Consider the following 19747-nt stretch of genomic DNA (forward strand, 5'->3'; position numbering starts at 1 on the left):
TGGGACTCCGATGCCAGGGATGCTGTTATAATGCCTGGTCCCTACCTCACAAGACATGCTGGCTAGCGGGAAGGTCAGACTGCCTACATGAAAAGCCATGGCTTTTTATTTGAGGCCGAGGGAATAGCATGTGCAAAGGCCCTGAGGCTGGAGAGTGCTTACTGTGATCCAGGTGTGGCCGGAGGCCGGCTTGGCTGGAGTGAAGTGGGCAAGGGAGGGCCATAGTGCTGGAGGTAAGAGATGAGGAGGGCGTTGAAGGCCGCCGCACTAACTTCTCTGGAGAGCCGTCAAGGATTTTATTTTTTATATAATTTTTAGAAGTTAAGATTTAGCTTACAGACCATAAAATTCACCCCTTTTTTTTTTTTAAGATTTTATTTATTTGACAGAGAGGGAACACAAGCAGGGGGAGTGGGAGAGGGAGAAGCAGGCTTCCCGCGGAGCAGGGAACCCGATGCAGGGCTCCATCCCAGGACCCTGGGATCATGACCCGAGCCGAAGGCAGGCGCTTAACGACTGAGCCACCCAGGTGTCCCAAAATTCACCCATTTTAAATATGGCTTGGTGACTACTTTGATATTTAGTATAAATACAAGTTGTGTGGCCATCACAATCCATTACACTTCTGCCTTCTGGAAAGTTCTCTCATGCCTGTTTGTGGTCAGTCCCAGCTTCCACCCCCAGGCAACCCCCGATTTGCTTTCTGTGTCTATAGTTTTGAGATCCCCTATAAATAAGAATCATGCAGTATGTAGTCTTGTGTGTTTGGTGTCTTGTGGTTAGTGTAACATTGTTGAGGGTGGTCAATATCGTTGCACATGTCATACTCACTTATTATTGCCAAGGAACGTTCTATTGTGTAGATACCCTGCCTATCACTCACCAGGTGATGGGTATTTGGTTGTTTTCCATTGTTCGGCTATTATGAATAAAGTTGCTATGAACATTTTTTTACAGGTTTTTGTATGAATATGTGTTTTTATTTTTCTTGGGCGGTTGGGTCATATGGTAGATACACATTTAACTTATTTTTTTTTAAGATTTTATTTATTTGAGAGAGAGATTGAGAGAACAAATGGGAGGAGGGGCAGAGGGAGAAGCAGACTCCCCACTGAGCAGGGACCCCCGCCCCCCACCATGCAGGACTCGATGCCAGGACCCTGAGATCGTGACCTGAACCGAAGGCAGACGCTTAACCGACTGAGCCACCACTGAGCCTGGTGATTAGAATTCTTTAAGTGTTCTGAATAGAAGTCTTTTAATGTATGATTTGTAATATTTTTCTCCGGGGGGGGGTGTTTCAGGCAGAGAGGGGCCCAAAAGGCATGGGGAGGGGGCACCTTGCATCTTGTTCCAGTCCCAGCAAGAGGCCTTCCTCTGCCTCATACGTGGGGCCCTGCATCAGGATTTCCTAGGTCAGGGGGCCCCCCGCTAAGCCGCTGGAGCAGGAAGCCAGTTAGGCACCCACAGGGAGGGATATTCGCTGTCACCAGAGAGCATGCCCCTGCTGGCTCAGTCAGTCATTCGGGCTTGGGGGGACGCCAGCAAGTCCTAACCTAACCAGAGAGCAATGTCTGCAACCCACAGTCACTTCCCTGGGGAGTGAGCTTGCTGGAGGGCCAGGTTCTGGGGAACGAGGGAGCAGCTGATCGAGCGACTCCCGGGCCCCAGAATTCCTGGGGTGTCAGAGTTGTCCGTCGGAGGATTGGAATGTTGGGTTTGGAAGACTCTAGGACCAGGCCAAGGGTGACAGCCATGGACCATATTCCTGTTGGCTAACTTGGGCCTGTAGGTGTCACTCATGTGCCCCGGGGGATTATCTGTCTCTGCTCTTAGGGCTGGCAGCCCTGCATGAAGTTCATCCCATGGCTGTGCTAAGACAGGTCATCGTGTCGCTGGCTCAGCTTGCTGACCTGACAGCCATTTGGAGGGCACTTTGCAGACTCCTGCCGTGAGCCTTATGGATTGGCTTCTTTACCAGTCAGAACTCTTTTGGTTGCAAGGGACAGTGCCCCTCAAATAGGTTTAGGCAAAAAGAGAAAACGATGCACGGGTGTGAGGATTTGTTGACTGGTGTAAGTAAGGCGCTCAAGGGACCAGCTTCAGGCTCAGCTGGATCCAGGCCCTCCATCCAAATCCAGCAGCTCAGCTCTGCTTTCTCCACATTGGCCTCATTCCCTGGCAGGCTCCTCCATGCGATAACTGGGATGGCCCTGTAGTCGCTGGCATCCAACCCACACCCAGGCAGCCCCAGAGAAAGAAAACAACCCTTCCTAAAGGTAGCAGCCAGAGTCCAGGCCCTGGTACTCCTTGGGTCATATGATTTTCCCTTACCTAACCACGGGGGCTCTGGCCAGCCCTGGGTCATGTGCCGACTCCCCTCGTGTGTGGCGGGGACAGCCCATATAAGTCTTACGGATCAAGAATGGAGGGAAGGGTTCTCTGAAAGAGAATAGCGTTCTGTGACCATGGATGGGTAAGGATAGGGCTGGACTGGCAGAGGTGGCCTCAGAGCCGAGCACCCGGAGAGCACGGATTTCCCCTGTTCCCGAGGACCCCAGGGGTGATGCTTTTGCCCAGAATCCTCTGCTCATCCAGTGGGGCTCTGTGTTCCCTTTCCCCACTGGACAATGTGCTCGCCAGACAGAGGCCTGCAGCTCCGGGGCAGGACCGGGTCTGGCCCCTGGCGAGCCCTCCATGAACGTCTGGTGCAAGAGAGGGTGTGTGCACAGGGCAGCGGAGGACAGGGCCCGGGGACGGCGGGCCTGTCTTGTCTGCCCCAGGCTGCCCACGCGTGTCAGAATCCGTAGCAGCCTGTGTTCGGGGGGAGTCCCACTCAGCCGAACCTGCGGGGTCCCCGTGGAGGGCTGCTGGGGCTACGACAGCTCCTCCTGCCGACCCCCAAACCTCCCTGCTCCCGATTCTCGCCTGCCGGGCCCAGGAGGCGGGCAGAGACCACACGGCCGACCTCGGAGTCCAGCAGACCAGGACACGGGCCAGGCCACACCATTGCTACACCGGGCCCACGCTTGCTGCCACTGCTCTGTGCCTCAGTTTCCCTCTCTAGGGAAGAGGGGGGATGGTGGCCCCCACCCCACTGGGTAGGGGGGTGTAGGAATCCTGCTGTGTCACCACTGGGGGGGCCCTGGCCCGTGGTGACATGATGAGGTGATCGCTCTCGTCTGCCCGCAGGTGAGGGGCGATGGCAGAGAGGACGTGACCTGCACGGACCCTTTTCCACACACCGAGTGGCACCACCATGCAGAAGCCCAGTGGCCTGAAGCCCCCCGGCCGTGGGGGGAAGCACTCGAGCCCCGTGGGCCGGACGTCCACTGGGTCGGCCTCCGTGTCCGCGGCGGCGGCGGCGGCCACCGGCTCCAAGGAAGGTGCGCGGGGCCGAAGGTGGTGGGTGAAGGGCCGGGTGTGGGGAGCGGTGCTTCCAGAAGAGCCCCTCAGAGACCAGCCTGGGGGCTAGCAGCACACAGAAGTTCTTCCTTCTGTCTGGCTGTAATCCCTTTCCTGATTAACTAGCGCCGAGCACCGATGCACGCTTTATGGGTGCCGTTCTTTTTCACTCTCCCCCTGCTTGGGACGCAGGTCGTAGTGCGGGCTCCGCTTAGGGGTGAGAAAGTGGGGATCCGGGTGGGCATGGCACTGGGCCCAAGGTCACTCAGCCAGGATTCAAACTCCAGCCTCCACCGGCCTCCCCGCCCCCCTTGTGTTCCCTTCCAGTGTCCGGGATTGTCCTAGTGAGCCAGCCCCATCTTCCCGCTAGCCTTCTTGTCTGCCACCCAGAACCATGTCCTTTAGCCTTTCCGCCCCTGACCCCTCGTCCTCCTGCTGGTGGGCGGAGGTGGGGGCTGGGTGCCCGGGCTGGGGGTGGGGGACAGCTGTTAGCTACGTGCTCTTCTGAGGATGAGAGTAAGGGAGCCCACAGTGGAATGTTCAGGAAGTTTGCTGCAGAGGTAACATTGCCTGTCATCTTCACCCTTAGAGGCAACCGTTATTTTGGTTTCTATCCTTCTACCTTTTTTTTCCTACCTGCTTGCAATCATGCTGCATATACAACTTGAAAATCTGTTTTTTTCCCTTCTAATATGATCAAGTGGATTTTTCCTCGTCATTTTTAATGGCTGTAAGGTATCCTGTCCATCCAACAACTATAAATGAAAGGCCTCCTTTGTTGACATAGTCTTAACCACCAGAGCACTCGTTCTGAGCAAAACCGGAAGTGGGCCTAGCCCTTCCTCGGGGCTGCTGGTCTGGTGGGCAACATGGAGTATCATGAGATCCTAGAACTGGGGCCTGACCAGGTCTGGGAGTTCAGCCCTGAGGAGGGGACAGGTGAGCCGAGGTCCAGAGGGTGATGGTCTATTAGTTGAAGAAGGGAGGGTGTTCCAGGCAGAGGAAACAGTTCATGCAAAGGCCCAGTGGCAGAAGAGCACATGGCAAATATTAGGGAGGGCAAGAAAGAGAGTATGGCTGGCATGTGGCCAGTGACTAGTGTGCTGGTGAGAGAGGATGGGCGACGGTGGGGACAGCTTGGGGGGCTGTCCAGAGCATTTCGCTTCTGTTGTAATAACACCGGGAAGCCATCGGAGAGTTTAAATCAAAAGGAATATGATAAAAAAGAATTGGAAACGTGTTCTTAACTCCTTCTCTGCAGTTGGGGATGATTGTTTCCTATTTTTCCACTTTGATAAATGACGCTGTGATGAATGTCTTTGGGCACAAATCCTGGCTTTGATTACCCTCCAGCCAGCAGGGTTAAGACACTGTCCGTCTCATCTGATTGGTACAGAAGTTTGGAGAGACAGAAAAATAGCCGGGGGCCAGATTAGGCAATCGGGGCCCTGGGTGGAGTCAAGGAAAGTCTGAGCCAAAGGTATGGACAGTTGGCAGAACCAGGGCCTTGGCAGAGTCAGACAGTAAGGCTGGGAGGGTAAGGAAGCTGTGTTGTATGGCCCCTGGGCAGACTTCTGCAGGCAGGCTTGTCCAGAACAGTCCCATTGGAGGCCCAGACTTCCTTTCCAATGTGGCAAATCCTCCTTTACTCATGACATTACTGAACAATGGGAAGAGGCCACAGAGAGAAAACACAGGGGAAAGGATGTTCTGGGGGGACAGAACAAGTGATGCAAAGGCCCTGAGGCAGGAATGGACCTGGTTTGTGAGAGAAGGAAGGAAGACAAGTCTGGGTGGAGAGGAGTGGGAAATGAGGTTGGGGAGGGTGGTGGAGGCAGATCGTGAAGGGCAGGGGTTCGGGTTGGTTTTTGGGGTGACCAGGGCTGTTGGAGGGTGTTAGCAGAGGAATGGTTGGACACTCACGTCCCTCAGCTCGCTGTGTGGAGAACGGGTTGTGGGGGTGAGGAGCCCAGTGAGGAGGCGTGTGGCCACCCAGGTCGGGAGGCCTGCACTCACTGCCAGGGCTAGGGGAGGTCAGAAGGCCGACCACCAGGAGTGGGCCATCAGGGAAGGCTTCCCAAAGGAAGTGGGAATGAGCTCAGCCTTCAGGATGGAGGGAATGTGAGTGTGGAGAGGAGGAGGGCCTGCTGGCAGTGGAGGAAGGGCACGGGCAAGGGCACGAAGGGGGGCTGAGTTGGGTCCAGTGGGGGTCGTGTGGCGACTCCCCGGAAGAAGGTCACCAGCCCGACCCGACCCTCTTGTGTCCTGGAGAGAGCCCCGTCACACCTTCTGGGTTTTGTCCTCATTGCTCCCTCCCCGATCAAGAGGGGCCTGAATTCTGGCTCTGTTCCCGCCCCTTAATGCCCCTTCTAACTAACTGCCCCTGCTGTGGGACCCTGGAAGAGGGACTTAATCTCTCTGAGCCACAAATGGGATCCGGAGAGTTAATGAGTGCCAAGTGCCTGCAGGTCCAAAACTCACGAAGGACTCCTTTCTTTTCCTTTCCCCATCCCTCCATAGTGCCATTACAGAAAGTTTTGCGAGTGATAAAAGCAGCAGACACCACCCTTCTGCTTAATCTAATCACAGCCGCCACTGTGACAGAGCTCCTTCCGGGCTTTTCTCCTATGGCACATGACCGTTGGAAGCGGTTCAGTCGTGGGCTGTGCCCAGGTCTGCCACTCACCGCGGCGCGTCTTACTGCCTTCCGTGGGAAGTGTCCCCCCCCCCCCCACCTGAACTGCTGCAGCGTCTTCACCGGCCTCTGTGTGGCCTGCTGCTTGCTTCCCCTCAGGGTGGGGGCTGTGGGGTCTGACTCTGCCTGGGGCCCCCCCGCACCCCCCCCCACCCTGCAGGACTGTTCCAGAGAGAGGAGGTGCCACTCCGTGAATGCCCGATTGATGACAGAGCCACACCCCCGTGCCCGCTGGGGCATCTGGGCTTGGCGTCCCCCTCCCTCCACCTCTGGCAGGTCCCAGCAAGGCTTCCAGGCGGCGGGGAGGGAGCAGAGAGCCCAGAGCAACTGGCCTGGCGAGAGGAGGAAGGAAGATTTCTGAGGCCCACAGCAGCAGCTTTTGTCCCAGCTCTGCTCCGGGTCTCAGAACCAGAGTCTCTGGAGAGGAGGAGGGGCAGGTGGAAAGACCAGAGGAGGACAGGGTCACCCCCTCCCCGCCCCCCGCTGGCTCCTCGGGCTCCCTCACCCACCCCAAGGCTCTGGCCATCTGCTGTCCGAGGTGCAGGACGTGCCCACCCCTGTAGGAGGCCGGGACCCTGCGTGAGGGGCACTGGGACCCCAGAGGTGGGTCTGGTGGAGACTGGAGCCTGGGAGTGATGGTGGGGGGGCGGCGGCAGCAATAAGTGGACTCTGCTCTGGGAATCGGGGCAGTGGCTGTCTCCCAAAGTGTGAGCTCAGCCTCCGGGCTGAGGGTCTGGCCCAGAGCCGGGCCTGGCCTGGTGCCCCTGCCCCAACCCTGTGGAGATGGAGGGGGGCTGCGTCAGTCCCCAGAGCTGGGACATACAGGAAGCGGCAGGAACAAGGGGCCGTTGGAGGGGGACTGTCGTACTGGGAGGTGGCCCAGAGGTGGTCAGAGTGGCAGGTGCGCAGGAGGGCCGTTTGGGACCCACCAGTGCGCAGAGGCTCATGAGGTCGGGGGCAGCCCCGCCAGGCAGGATGGAGCCCCCCTGGAGGCTGCTTCAGGTCAGGCTGTCACGGAGGCTCTTGCTCAGGAGGTGACACTGGTACAAAGATCTGAGTGACAAGCAGCAAGCAGCCCAGCCGAGCTGGGAAGAGCATCCAGGCAGAGGGACTAGCGGCTGCAAAGGCCCTGAGTCTTTAGGTGTCTGCGGGTCAGAGCGCGGCTCGAGTGGGCAAGGGGGGAGTGTCGGGAACAGGTCCAGGGCAGGCGCCGGGGCCCCAGTGGGGAGCTGGGAGCTGGCACCGGGGGCCGCCTGGGGTTTGGAATCCATCCTGGGCCTGAGGGAGGAGAAGGGGGTCCAGGCTTCCAGGCCGGCGCAGGGTCCCGCGATGGTGGGCAAGAGGGGATGGCAGCAGGCTGTGAACAGGAGCCCTCAGCCCTCCCACGGGGTCTGCTTCTGGGCCTCAGGTGGAGGCAGGCCAGGCCAGGTGGTGGGGGTCCCTCCTGGCCCCAACAAGAATGGGTGACCTGGGGAGTGACATGGGGAGGACTCAGGGCTGCCGGGCAAGGGACAGACACAGGCCACTGCCCCGCTCCCTCTGCCCCTCCCCCAGGGCAGGCAGGTCCTCAAGGGGCCCCTCCCCTCCCCCGGCGCTGTGGTCCGGCCCCAGAGGTGTCCCATTTACGAGGGACGGTGTTTGACCCTCTCTGCTTCACCAAGGCGTCTTACCATGCTGCTTCTCTTGAACCACCCAGGGAGAGAACTGTTCTTTCCATTTTCAAGCTGATGAAACTGAGGCTCAAGCTGTCATCTGAGTTGCCCAGAACAATAGGGCCAGAGAGGGGCGGGGCTGGAGTGGAGGCTCAGGGGGGCTGGGTCTGAAGCTGGCTCAGGCCACCGGCACCTACCGCCCTGCGCAGGGGTGGGGTGGCTGGGACCCCCAGTTGGTGGGGAGGCTGGGACCCCCGGTTCAGTCCTGTCCTGGGCAGGTGGCAGGTGGGAGGAGTGATCGGTTCTCATTAGGCTGGGCACAACTGTCCCCCAAATTGCCTATGGCCTTTCCTCATGCTGGGGACCCAGGACATGGAGGTCAAGGATGGGTGTGCACGGGAGTTCCCCCTTCAGGCAGGGAGTAGGCCACTCGGGGCAGGGTCCACCGCCTGTGTCGTGATCCCCCCAGAGGGCCTACACAGGGCTGGTCCCAGAGCTTTTCCGTTCTGGCTTACGGAACTGGGACCCAGATGCCCCCCGTACCCGGTGGGCGCTCCAGACCCGGGAACCAGCCCGATGTGCCCCAGCTGGGACCCATAGGGCTGGAGCTGGCCTCTAGTCTTAGACACGGACCCTATCCTACTCCACCCCCTGGAGGGTGATGTCTTTCACCTTGGTAGCCCGCTCCCTGGGAGGGCAGGTGGCATCATCCCCGTTTCCAGTGACTTGGCCCAGCCGCCGTGCAGACGTGGGCAGAACCAGGACGGACTTCCAGCCCTTGCCCCTGTAGAGCCTGCACGAGCCCCAGGCAGCACCCCACCCCCTTCAAGGTCAAGTTCTCCGGCCCTCCTCCCCTAACCACATCCTAAACTTTTTAATGGCATCAGGAGGGGGAAAGCCAAGCTGAGCATTTCTGTGGCTGGACTGCAGAGCAGGTGGGGGGCAGGGCAGCCTCCTAATGTTCCTGACGTCGCCTGGTATTGATCCGGGGGGCAGGGGCCCATCTGCCAGTGCTTGCCTGCCGGCCGTGGTGTGGCCGGAGCAGGGCTTCTCCATGGGGAGCTGGCTCTGCTCTTTCCAGGGTAAGCCTCGCACTGTCTTCCCCCCCTCGGTCCCCGCCTGAGTCTGCTGGCTGGGGGCTCTGTCCTCCTGGTTTGGGAGTAGGGGGGAACGGAAGGGGACTTCTGAGTCCCGTTTGGCTCAGGAAGGACGCCGAGCTCTCTTTGGGACAGAGCCCACCCCGGAGTGGACTGATAGAGGGTTCCTTCTTCAGGGGTGGCTGGCTGGAGACAGCAGAGCAGGGGGACGCCAGGCCTGTTGCGGCCTCAGGGGGTGGGCCCTGCCGTGGTCTGGGTGGGCCCCAGGGTGGATTCAGTCGCTGATCAGAAGGACTGACTGGAGAGTGGACCAGGCTGGGGGACTCACTGTAGGAAAGCTGGCTCCTTTGAGGAATGCTGTGGGGACCCGGTGCCTTCCTTCATGACCTCTGCCTTGAGCACCTGCTAGGGACAGGAGGGGGCTTAGAGCAGAAGGCTGCTTTGGGGTTCGTGGTGCATTTATGTATGTTGCTCTGGGGCCCCCGGGGACGGGAGGTCAGGGTCGTGGCCAGTCTGCATTTCAGCCTGGTTGTGGGCTCCAAGGATGGAGAGGGGAGTCGGTGTGCGCCCCCCTACCCAGGGCTTGCATTCTGAGTGGGACGTGGATGAGTACCCTAGCAGCCTGGGAGGCGGGCTGTGCGAACCAAGGGAAATCGGAGTCCTGCAGAGTGGCTGTGCCAGTGAAGGGCATTGGAGCTAGTCTGATGGACACAGAGGAAGATGCCAGGGTGACCATTCTATCTGGGACAGCCCTAGTTTATGTCTGTGGTCTTGGCATGACACCGTATTAATAGCACCTCCCTTCTCTTCAAGGTGTCTGGTTTGGGATGACGAGTCACGTGGTCACCTTCTTCATAGCCGCTCCTACGAGGTTGTGGTGCTCATCGGCACGTTAAAGCCTCTGACAAGTCCTGCAGTAAAAATAACCCTAACTTTGTTTAAGCTGCTATTTCTCAAGCTTGTTGGAATTTGGAGATTATTTATTTTCATAATACCTATTAATCCCCTGTGGAACTATGTTCTGTGGAACATTTAAGGAACCGCTTGCTTCCTTGAGGGGCTGGGTCTTAGCATAGGCACGCTTTTTTTCCCCTCCGACGTTCAAGGACAGAGGGCCAACTTCATTACATGCTTCAGTTCAGAGCATATCGTCACTGTGAGCCCCTGCAAAGCCCCTCTTGTGTTTTTGTAAAATTGATACCTTTTTATCATGTTCCCTGCATCCAGGCATCTGTGTCCGTGTCCGTGTCGGGACACTCTTCAGCCCTGCTTTCTGACCAAGTATCACATCAGAAACATCTTTCCGTGTAACCTGGAAGAATTATTTTTATTTTTTAAAATTTTTTTTAAAATCTTTTTTTTTTTTTAAGATTTTATTTATTTATTTGACAGAGAGAGAGATAGCGACAGCAGGAACACAAGCAGGGGGTGTGGGAGATGGAGAAACAGGGTTCCCGCCGAACAGGGAGCTGGATGTGGGGCTGGATCCCAGGACCCTGGGATCATGACCTGAGCCGAAGGCAGACGCTTAACGACTGAGCCACCCAGGCGCCCCAAGGAAGAATTATTTTTAAAAAGTTGCTTAAGGGGTGCCTGGCTGGCTCAGTCAGTAGAGCATGTGACTCTTGATCTTGGGGTTGTGAGTTCGAGCCCCATGTTGGGTGTAGAGATTAGTTAAAAAAAATAAAATCTTAAAAAAAAAAGTTGCTTATGAATCTGAAAGGCTTGACCATAATTTATATAATGCTCCCCTCTTTGGCGGAACTTAGGTTCAGGGTTTTGGTTTGGTTTTGTTTTTTTTTAAGATTTTTTTTATTTTAAGTAATCTTTACACCCAATGTGGGGCTTGAACTCACAACCCTGAGATCAAGAGTCGCACACTCTACTGACTGAGCCAGCCAGGTGCCCCCAGGGGTTTTTTTGTTGTTTGTTTTGTGAATGATAAGACAGTGAGTCAGTTTTTTTCTGTCTAAATTATTTCTTTGGGAAATGGACCAAAGATTCCATTCCCTATTTAATTTTTTCCTATTAAAAATTGTTTTTTTTTGTTTTTTTAAAGACTTTATTCATTTATTAGAGCATGGGAGAGCACAAGCAGGGGTAGGGGCAGGCAGAGAGAGAGGGAAAAGCAGGCTCCCCGCTGAGCAGGGAGCCCCATGCGTTGCAGGGACCCTGGGATCATGACCTGAGCTGAAGACAGACACTCAACCAACTGAGCCACCCAGGCGCCCCTATTGTATTTCATTTTTATGACATTTTTTTAACAAACTAACACAGGCTTCTTCTAAGAGTCTAAGGTTAACCTAGAAAGTTTTCCCTGTCTAGAGTTGAAATGACCCAGGTGGGGAGTGAGGATGTGAGTGGGTTCATGTTTAGGGGGGCTCCTGGATGTCTCTGGAAGGGGGGGTGAAGCAGGGTAGGGGGTGCTGGAGGCTGGGAGAGACCCTTCTGTCGGCTGCTGTGGCAGGTGGTGTGAAATCTCACCGGCCTGCTATCCGGAGGGACCTCCGGGACCCTAGAGGGAGGTGTACATTTCAGAGTTATTTCTCCTGTGGCATTGCTAGATCTGATGAATAACTGGATTGGGGGCCACGGTGAGGGGAAGGAGCAATGAGGATTTGTGGTCTGAGTAAATGGGTGTTGGGGGACTGCACCCCCTAACTGGGGAGTACAGAGGAGGAGCTCTTGGGGGGGGTCACTGTGGTCTAGAACATCAAGTGTGAGGTCCTAGGGGACATCCAGGAGGAGGCAGCAGCTGGAAGGGTGGGTCTGGCGGCCAGGGACGGGATCAGGACTGGAGCGAGCAATGGGGGCCCAACTTCTCCATCTTTCTCTGTCACTTGGATCTTTTACAAGGGGAATGCATTAGTGTCTTTAAAATAGCAGGGACGTGGCAGCATATAAGCAACAGGTCAAGGTGCAGGAGTGGGTTAGATTGTGGGGGGCGCACAGTGTAGATCAGGACTCCCCAGGTACTGACCACAGAAGGAGGACATCCCTCCTGCCCCTCGCCCCTCCCCTCCTGCTCCCCGCATTAGAGGCGGGTCAGAGACTTGGTGCTTCTCTGTCTTCTCTCCTGTCTGTCATTCAGGGGGTCTGTCGAGAATTCTGATGGGTTTTAGCCTGGCCACCTGTGCAGGGTTTTGCTGGACTGGGACTAGCCGTGTGCTGCCCGCTCCGGAGAACCAGCGCTGAAATTGTCAGGAATTTTACAAGCCAGATGTTAAACACGGCCTTGACTTAAAAAACTAGATCGTATCAACTTGCAATTTAATAAATTCTATTAAAAACATAGGTAATAAATACTCAAGACTCATGACTTCTAGTCGTACTTACAGTAGTATTTATACCACCAATTTACGACTGCTAAAATAGTGCTGTTTTACCAATAGTCAGATTTTATAGTATCTATGTTTTTGAGGTTATTGCTCTATGGTGGAAACACTATATAATCTCTTTCCAACTCCGTGTTCAGTGTGACACCTCGCTGGTAGCTTGAAATTGACCACGGTGGGACAATTTATGGAAATGGGCAAACGCTACAAATCAGGGTTATTATTTTTCTCCTGGAGAGCTAATTGGTAAGCCTTTACCAGCAGCCCACTGGCTGGGACACAGGACCACCAGGGTGGGCAGGGGTGGAGGAGGCAGAGAGGAGTCCTGTCACAGGGGCACGGGGGGCCTTGAGAGGAGGGTGGGCAGCCGAGCCAGGGGGCGGGGGGACCCTCGAGGCCCGAAGGAGCCCAATGCAATGCAGTAAGGAGGCCACGGGGACCTCCACGGGCAGTGTCCACAGTGGGAAGGGGTCAGAGGGACTGGGAAGCAGAGTCTCGTTGCTGGTGGAAGAAGCCGCTTCCTTCTAGACACGGCTGGATGGAAAAATACCCAGGGCCAGAAGAGCAAAGGACCAAGTAATGTCTAAATACAAGTCCCACTTGTGTTTGTTTTTTTTTTTTAAGTGCGCAGTCTGTGTATGCAATGTCCACGCACCGGATAAAGTCTGGGGAAACATACTCCAAGATATTAACTGTAATTGTGTTTGTAGGGCGGAGCTATAGGTGCTTTCATTTAAAAAAAAAAAATCAGTAAGTCTGCTTTCTGATTTTTCTGCAGTGGACATGGATGATCTGTGTAGTCTAAACATTTAAATAGAAGGATAAGAGCTAGTTGGCTGGGAAGGACAGTGGGTGGCCGCAGGAGCGGTGTCAATGGGGGAAGCTGTTATTTTGAGGGCTGGGGGGTATTTGTGGCACGCATGGAGAGCCAGAGGGGGGACAGGCAAGAGATAGTGGGGAGGCGGGTCCCTGGGGAAACCAAAGGGGGATAGAGGTTTGCTTCTAAAAGGAGAAGAACTTAGCTTTCCTGTAGAAACACAGGGCAAACAGTGGGCTCAGGGAGGTACAAAGGTTGGGTGGGGCGGACGAGGTGAACCAGGAGCTGCCTGGAGTGAGCCTCTGTCCTAGATGGAAGGAATGGGACCGATTCTCTGCCGCTCGGGGATGTGAAAAATCCATACACCAGCGCAGAGCTGTGGCGGCCCCTCCTTCTGGGAGCGGGACCAGCTCTGAGCAGGCAGCTTGCATTGAGGGCCTGCCAGCCTGGGTGCTAGAGTGGAAACAGGGCCCTCCCGAGCGTCTGTTCAAGTAAGGGGGGGCAGGCGTACATGGTGAAATACGGGATAAATCTCTGGAAGGATGATGGAGGGGGTGGAGGCCGATGTAGGTGGACTGGTTTTTAAAAGAAGCAATCAGGGAAGGCTTCTCTGAGGAGGTGAGGAGTGAGCTGTGTGATTGTCAGGGCAGAGGTTCTGGAAGGCACTCGCACCCGCATTCACAGGGAGCCTTCTCTCCCCAGCCCCAGGCCCCCATGGATCTAGGTTCCTCCCCATCACGGAGGTGGCCCTCTGAGTTGTTATCTGCACCCCACTCCCTTGCCGGGCCCCCGTTTGGCCGTGCCCGTGGTCCTCAGTGTCTGACCCTGGGTGCTCGGAGAACAGGGTCCCTGGCAGCTGAGATTCGGCCCGTCCCCGCTTCCCCAGGCAGGGTGGGACCCAAGCCCCTGCAGAAGGAGGAGGGGCGGGTGTGTTTTCCCCCGCCCCCCCCACCGCGCCCCCCCCGCACCCCCCCCCCCCCAGGCCACCAGCTGCCGCCACCCCGCACCAGGCCCCTCGGCCTTGTTCTTCAAAGTCCTGCTTTGAACTTGAAACCGGCAGTAAATTCCCTCGTGCCTGGAGTCTGGGGAAAGGACCAAGCACCAAGAGAGGGTTAAGTTTCTTGCTGCCCTTTGCTTTCTTGGGGACTCTCGGGGCCAGGCTGCTCCATGCCGGGGGGCCGGGGGGGGGGCGCCCAGGCCCTGCCCTCAGGGAGCTTCGGGGCCCCGGGGGTGTGACGAGGGAGCCGGCCAGGTCTGGTGGCTCTGAGAGAACAGGTGGGATGGGAGACCATCAGGTCCCAGCTGTTTCTGCCTCAGCCCTTTGTCATCCTTCGGGGAAACAGGCCCGGATAGGGGAAGGGGCTTGGCCAGGCCTGGCCCCGCTGTTACTAATGGCTCCCTGGAGGGAACGGGGCTCTGTCCCGCTTTTCCTTGCCTTCCCGAGCCCAGGCCTCCAGAGGCTTCCCAGCACGAGTCGGGCATTTGACGAGGGTTTGTCCCCGTGAGGCTGGGGCAGCTGAGGGCACCGAAGAGGAAAAATGAAGCGAAACCCCCCAAGCGCGGTCACCGCGGGCTTGCGACCTGGATTTGAGCAGCTGTTGGAACAACTGGTCTCTGGGCCTGTGACCTTGGAAGGGGCGGGGCAGAAAGATTACCTGAGGTCTGCCTGGCCCGGGACAGCTGGGGAGGGGGACAGCTGGGCGGGCAGCTTCTCGCCAAGAATAGCCACGCTGGGTCCCCCTCGACTTGGGACTCTCTTCTGGGCTCCAAGCAGAGACCAAGTAGGCACAGGTGCTTACCTGCGCCACAGCTGCCCAGGTCAGTTCGCGGACATCACAGAGCCCTGGGGCACAGGGAAGTGTTCTAGAAACGGAGATGAGAAGGGCACGTGCCACGCACACGAGCGTGGGGGTGCTGACAAGGGGGAGGGCTCTGAGCCAGACCAGGTGGGCCCGACACCTGCCTGGGCACCTTTGGACAAGAGTCATGACCCCTGCTTCCTAATCTGCACGATAAGAATATAACGTAGAGGAAGTGTCCAGTCCGTCGAGGGCTGGCGCTGGTACTTCGTAGATGGTCTCTGCGGTCTTAATAACCACGGCGTTGGCCCCCTGTTGATGGTCCCCGCGGCTCCTTGGGCAGCGTTACGAGGAGGGCGCAGGCTGGGCCATCTTCTCATTTGTGGCTTCCTCCACCTAGGACTGCTTTTCAGAGCAGCTTTTCCTAAAGAAGGTGCCCGCCTCATCTGCGGGGAATGGACGGGGTCCCCAGATCCCTGCAGAGACTCCTTATAATACAGGATTGTCCTAGATCAGGACTGAGGGCCCCCAGGAGTTCAGCCCGGGCACAGGGGACCAGCAGGACAAGGTCTGTGAGCTGGCGATTATTTTCCGTGGTTTATGCCACCTGCAGAGGGCTCAGCCACCTGCCTCGCTTTACCCAGGGGTGGAGCCCCTTGCCCGAGGTCATCGGAACCTGCCTGGAAGACTTTCTTCTGCCTCCTAGGACCCTTTGTGGTTTTTAATTTTTTTTTTAAATTGTTGAGTCTTCGTATAAATCATTCTCATTGAAATAACACCAGGCAGGGCTCACTGTGCGCTTGTATGGGCCAGGCACTGAGAACAGCCCGGAACTGGGGTGCAGGTGAGGAGGAGCCCCAGGTGGGGCTAGGAGCTGCTGGCCTCTGGGGCTCCGGGGCCTGCTTCCTCAGCCAGCATGGCCTCTGCCTGGTGGGATCTCGGGGGTGGCAGAGAGCCTCGGGGGCCCTCCCCACCCAGGGGTCTTCTCTAGATGGGACATGGAAGGGGGGACATCCCTACATAGGATGGAGTGAAAGATGAGATTGCTCCCTACTTGTAAGGAACTGCAGGGTTTGGCCAGATTCTGGAAAACGGGTCCATTCAAGGGAGCCCAAGGGATTGGGGGTGATTATAGTTTGAGGCTTCGCATGGCAGGTGCTCAGTGCCCGTTGTTTGGTTTGACTTTGTGCCCTACACCAAGAGCCGGAGGCTGTGGCCGGTGGGCTCTGCTGCCTCTTGCCTGGGAGCCTAGGTGAAGCACCTGATCTCTCCAAGCCTGTTTCTTCCTCTCTCAATCAGACATAACAAAATTATTTCACAGGATTAACCGGGAGGGTTGGATGAGCTCCTGCAGTAGGTCTGCCTCTCAGCGCAGAGCATCAGTGAACGGCCATGATCACTGTGGTTGTCAGTCAAGTTCGGCAGCGAAGCCTGTGGATCTCCCAGCTCACAGCTGAGAGATCCCCTAGGTCAGGACCCCCATCCTGGCGGCCAAGGCCCTGGGTGCCACGTGCTTGCCCGTTACCACTGCCAGGGTCCCAGGGTCCCGGAGAGAGAACCCCTGTGCTTGGTCTCGTATGTCCGGCTTGTCCTTGGAGTTGTGTGGCTTCCCCAGCCCCCAGAGGGTCTGGCTTCCAGTGTTGATACACCATTCTGCCAGGCTGAGAGGAGGATGCTGGTGGGAGCCACTGCCCCGCGGCCCCGGGAGGGACTAGAAACCGCAGCTCTGTTGGGGGAGTGGCAGTATCTGCTGGCCTCCCGTCCCCCATCTCTGTTTCATCCACGCTTCAGCCTCTGGAGTCGAGAAGGATGGGGCCTTCTCTGTCTGATGCTGCATCTGGCGGGAAGTGGGGGCGGGGCAGCCTGCAGACCTCCCGGTGCGAATGGGCGGGCTTCCTGAGCCCCGTTGTGCAGGAGGCCCCCCTGAGAGGCCCAAGAGCCAGATAACGCACAAAGTACAACGCACGAGCATTCAAGCCCTGCTTTGTCTTTTATGAGTGACCTTGAGCTAGTGGCTTCCCTTCCCTCCCACTTCCTCATCTGTAGCCCGTCAGAGCCCAGGCCCGGGAGGCAGGCCCCTTCCCTGGGTTTGAGTCCCGATTCTGCTGTGTGGCCTTGAGCAAGGCTGTTACCTCTCGGAGCCTCAGGGTCATGCTTCCTCTAATGAGGGGCTGGGCCAGCGCATCCCTTGGCCCAGAGAGCCTGGAGTTCAGCCCCGGGAATGTCGGCAGAGACGGGCTTGCCTCCCACTCACCTCCGCCCCCCGCTTTTCCTGCTCTATGCAGCTGCAGCTCAGGGAGAGGAGACTCTGGAGTGGAGCAAGATGGTTTTCTGGCCCCTTCCTTGGCCCGAGGTGTCTGTGGTTGTCAACAGCTGTCCAGGAACAGTCTGAGAGCCTTTTGTGGGGCCCTGAGCTGACTGGGGCAAAGGGGTGGGGGAGACACAGAGACCACTCATAAGATCTAAGGCCCACCTGGGGTCGTGGCTGGTGTCAGGTTAACAGCCAGGGGCTGGGGCCCACCGGGATAGGGAGGTGGCAGCTTGGAACCCTCGAGAAGGGGTTCATTCACGGCCCTCGATCTTGAGTGACCCTGAGCAGTGAAAGGTGTTGCTCCCGAGGAGGCATTTTGCTGGGCTTTTGAATCCTTGGAACCTGCCGGGAGGGGTTGGGAGATAGGGAGAGACCTTGGGTCGCCCAAGGCCCCACGGCCAGCCATGCCTGCCTCAGTTTCCCCACCCGTGAGCCAGCGCAGACACCTACCTGTGCCCGCTCAGGCCCTGACCGCTTCCTCTCTCCCCCCACCGCCCCGACAGGCTCCCCGCTGCACAAGCAGGCCTCCGGCCCGGTTGCCGCCGCCGCCCCCGCCCCCGCCCCCGCCGAGAAGCCGGGCCCCAAGGCGGCCGAGGTGGGCGATGACTTCCTGGGGGACTTCGCGGTGGGCGAGCGGGTGTGGGTGAACGGCGTGAAGCCCGGCGTGGTGCAGTACCTGGGCGAGACGCAGTTCGCGCCGGGCCAGTGGGCCGGCGTGGTGCTGGACGAGCCGGTGGGCAAGAACGACGGCGCGGTGGGCGGCGTGCGCTACTTCGAGTGCCCGGCCCTGCAGGGCATCTTCACGCGGCCCTCCAAGCTCACCCGGCAGCCCACGGCCGAGGGCTCGGGCAGCGACGCGCACTCGGTGGAGTCGCTCACCGCCCAGAACCTGTCGCTGCACTCGGGCACGGCCACGCCACCGCTCAGCAGCCGGGTCATCCCGCTGCGGGAGAGCGTCCTCAACAGCTCGGTCAAGACCGGGAACGAATCCGGCTCCAACCTCTCGGACAGTGGTTCCGTGAAGCGTGGTGACAAGGACCTGCGCCTGGGAGACCGCGTGCTGGTGAGTTCCTTACCCCACCGCCGCCCCGCCTTCCCTGCAGGCTGGACCCCAGGGGTGGGGGTGGGGGCGGGATGGGGACTTGGGGGGCTCGGGCGGGGTCCAGCCTGGGGCTCTCAGGCCTCATCAGAACCACAGAGTGACCGGGGACGCAAGTAAAGTGAGCTCTGGAGACTGTTGCTGTGTGATCCTGGGCAAGTGTCTTAACCTCTCTGGGCCTCAGTCTTCCCATTGATAAAATGGGTTGAAATGCGAGAATACGTGTATGTTAGCTCTTGCTGATATCCTCCAATGATCCAGCCCATCAGCGTGGATGCGCCCTGTACTGGAAAAGGCTGAGGACGGGAGCACTCGAGATCCTCGGCCCCATCACACCTAATCCGCTGTGACGCAGGGATCGCTATTGCTGTGGGGGAGAGAATTGGGTCACTGAAGCCAGGGGGACCTCCAGCTGAGTCTTCCTGCCAGGGACCCCTCTTCTCTGGTGGTCCCTGGCGTTGGGGCCAGGTTGCAAGGGGGCATTGGCCCCCAAATCCTTCTGAGTCTGGATCCATCCTTCCCGAGTCTGAACGAGGCGGTTCTTCCCTGTCACCTGCTGTGGCCAGGCGTGGTCTGGAGGTGGCAAGGTGATGATCGGATGGGGTCTTGTTCTGCTATGCCAAGCCCAGAGCTGGGGTGGGCCCCCAGAACCACAGTGTTGGTTTCTCAGAGTCCATAGTCTCTCATGGTTCATCTCTCCCTCCGATTCCTCCCCCTCATTTTTCCCTTCCTTCTCCTAGTGTCCTCCATGCTATTCCTTATGTTCCACAAATAAGTGAAACCATATGATAATTGACTTTCTCTGCTTGACTTATTTCACTTAGCATAATCTCCTCCAGTCCCATCCACAAACAGGGTTTTAGAGGGGAAGGGGGATGGGTTAGCCCGGTGATGGGTATTAAGGAGGGCACGTACTGCATGGAGCACTGGGTGTTATACGAAAATGATGGATCGTGGATCACCACATCAAAAACCAATGATATATTGTATGGTGACTAACATAACATAATAAAATTAAAAAAAAAAAAAAAAGAACCACAGTGTTGGGAAGGAGAGAATAACACGTGGGACAGTCCCAGAAGGGGGTCTGGTGGGCTTGGGTGTGAGGAACCACTGTGAGGTAGTCAGCTGGGGGGAGAGGTCCCTATGTTTGTCAGAGAATCTTCCTGGGGGACAGTGGCGACCACATGCCGGGAGCTCCAAGGCTGAGTCGGGAAGGGCCATTGTGGGGACCGCAGGAGGGTATTGCTGCCTGGGATTCTCCCTCCCTACCCCGAGGACCTCACTTAAGGCCAAGGTTCCCCCTGGAGGGTCCTGGGAAGAGCATTTGGGCTGGGGCAGGGGGACGAGAGGAAATGTTTACGGTCATTGCCTTGTTGGATCCTCAAGCCCACACTGTGATATAATTTTATCCCCACTTTGCGGATGGAGACACCGAGGCTCAGAAAAGTTTAAGAACTTGTGTAGTAACTTGCCAAGATGCAAACCAGCCCCCGAAGCCTGCCTTCCTGAGTCTCTCTACCCTGGTGATCTGTCT

At 57.4% G+C, this 19747-nt stretch overlaps 1 protein-coding gene across 5 annotated transcripts in view; it reads left to right on the plus strand.

The window, feature by feature from the left end:
• The window catches only part of CLIP2 (CAP-Gly domain containing linker protein 2), a 72092-nt gene that overhangs the window by 16170 nt on the left and 36175 nt on the right, over positions 1-19747 (plus strand). For 4 of the 5 annotated variants that reach the window (XM_078074493.1, XM_078074495.1, XM_036112595.2 and 1 more), the window contains exons 3-4: positions 3193-3386; positions 17615-18174. In XM_078074493.1, the coding sequence (XP_077930619.1) occupies positions 3260-3386; positions 17615-18174 (687 nt within the window). In that variant the 5' untranslated portion in view covers positions 3193-3259. Of the gene's footprint in view, positions 1-1143; positions 1221-3192; positions 3387-17614; positions 18175-19747 lie in introns of all 5 variants that reach the window. The other variant, XM_078074494.1, reaches the window with a different exon arrangement.

Source organism: Halichoerus grypus, chromosome 6, assembly GCF_964656455.1.
Source record: "Halichoerus grypus chromosome 6, mHalGry1.hap1.1, whole genome shotgun sequence".
Lineage (NCBI taxonomy): Eukaryota > Metazoa > Chordata > Mammalia > Carnivora > Phocidae > Halichoerus > Halichoerus grypus.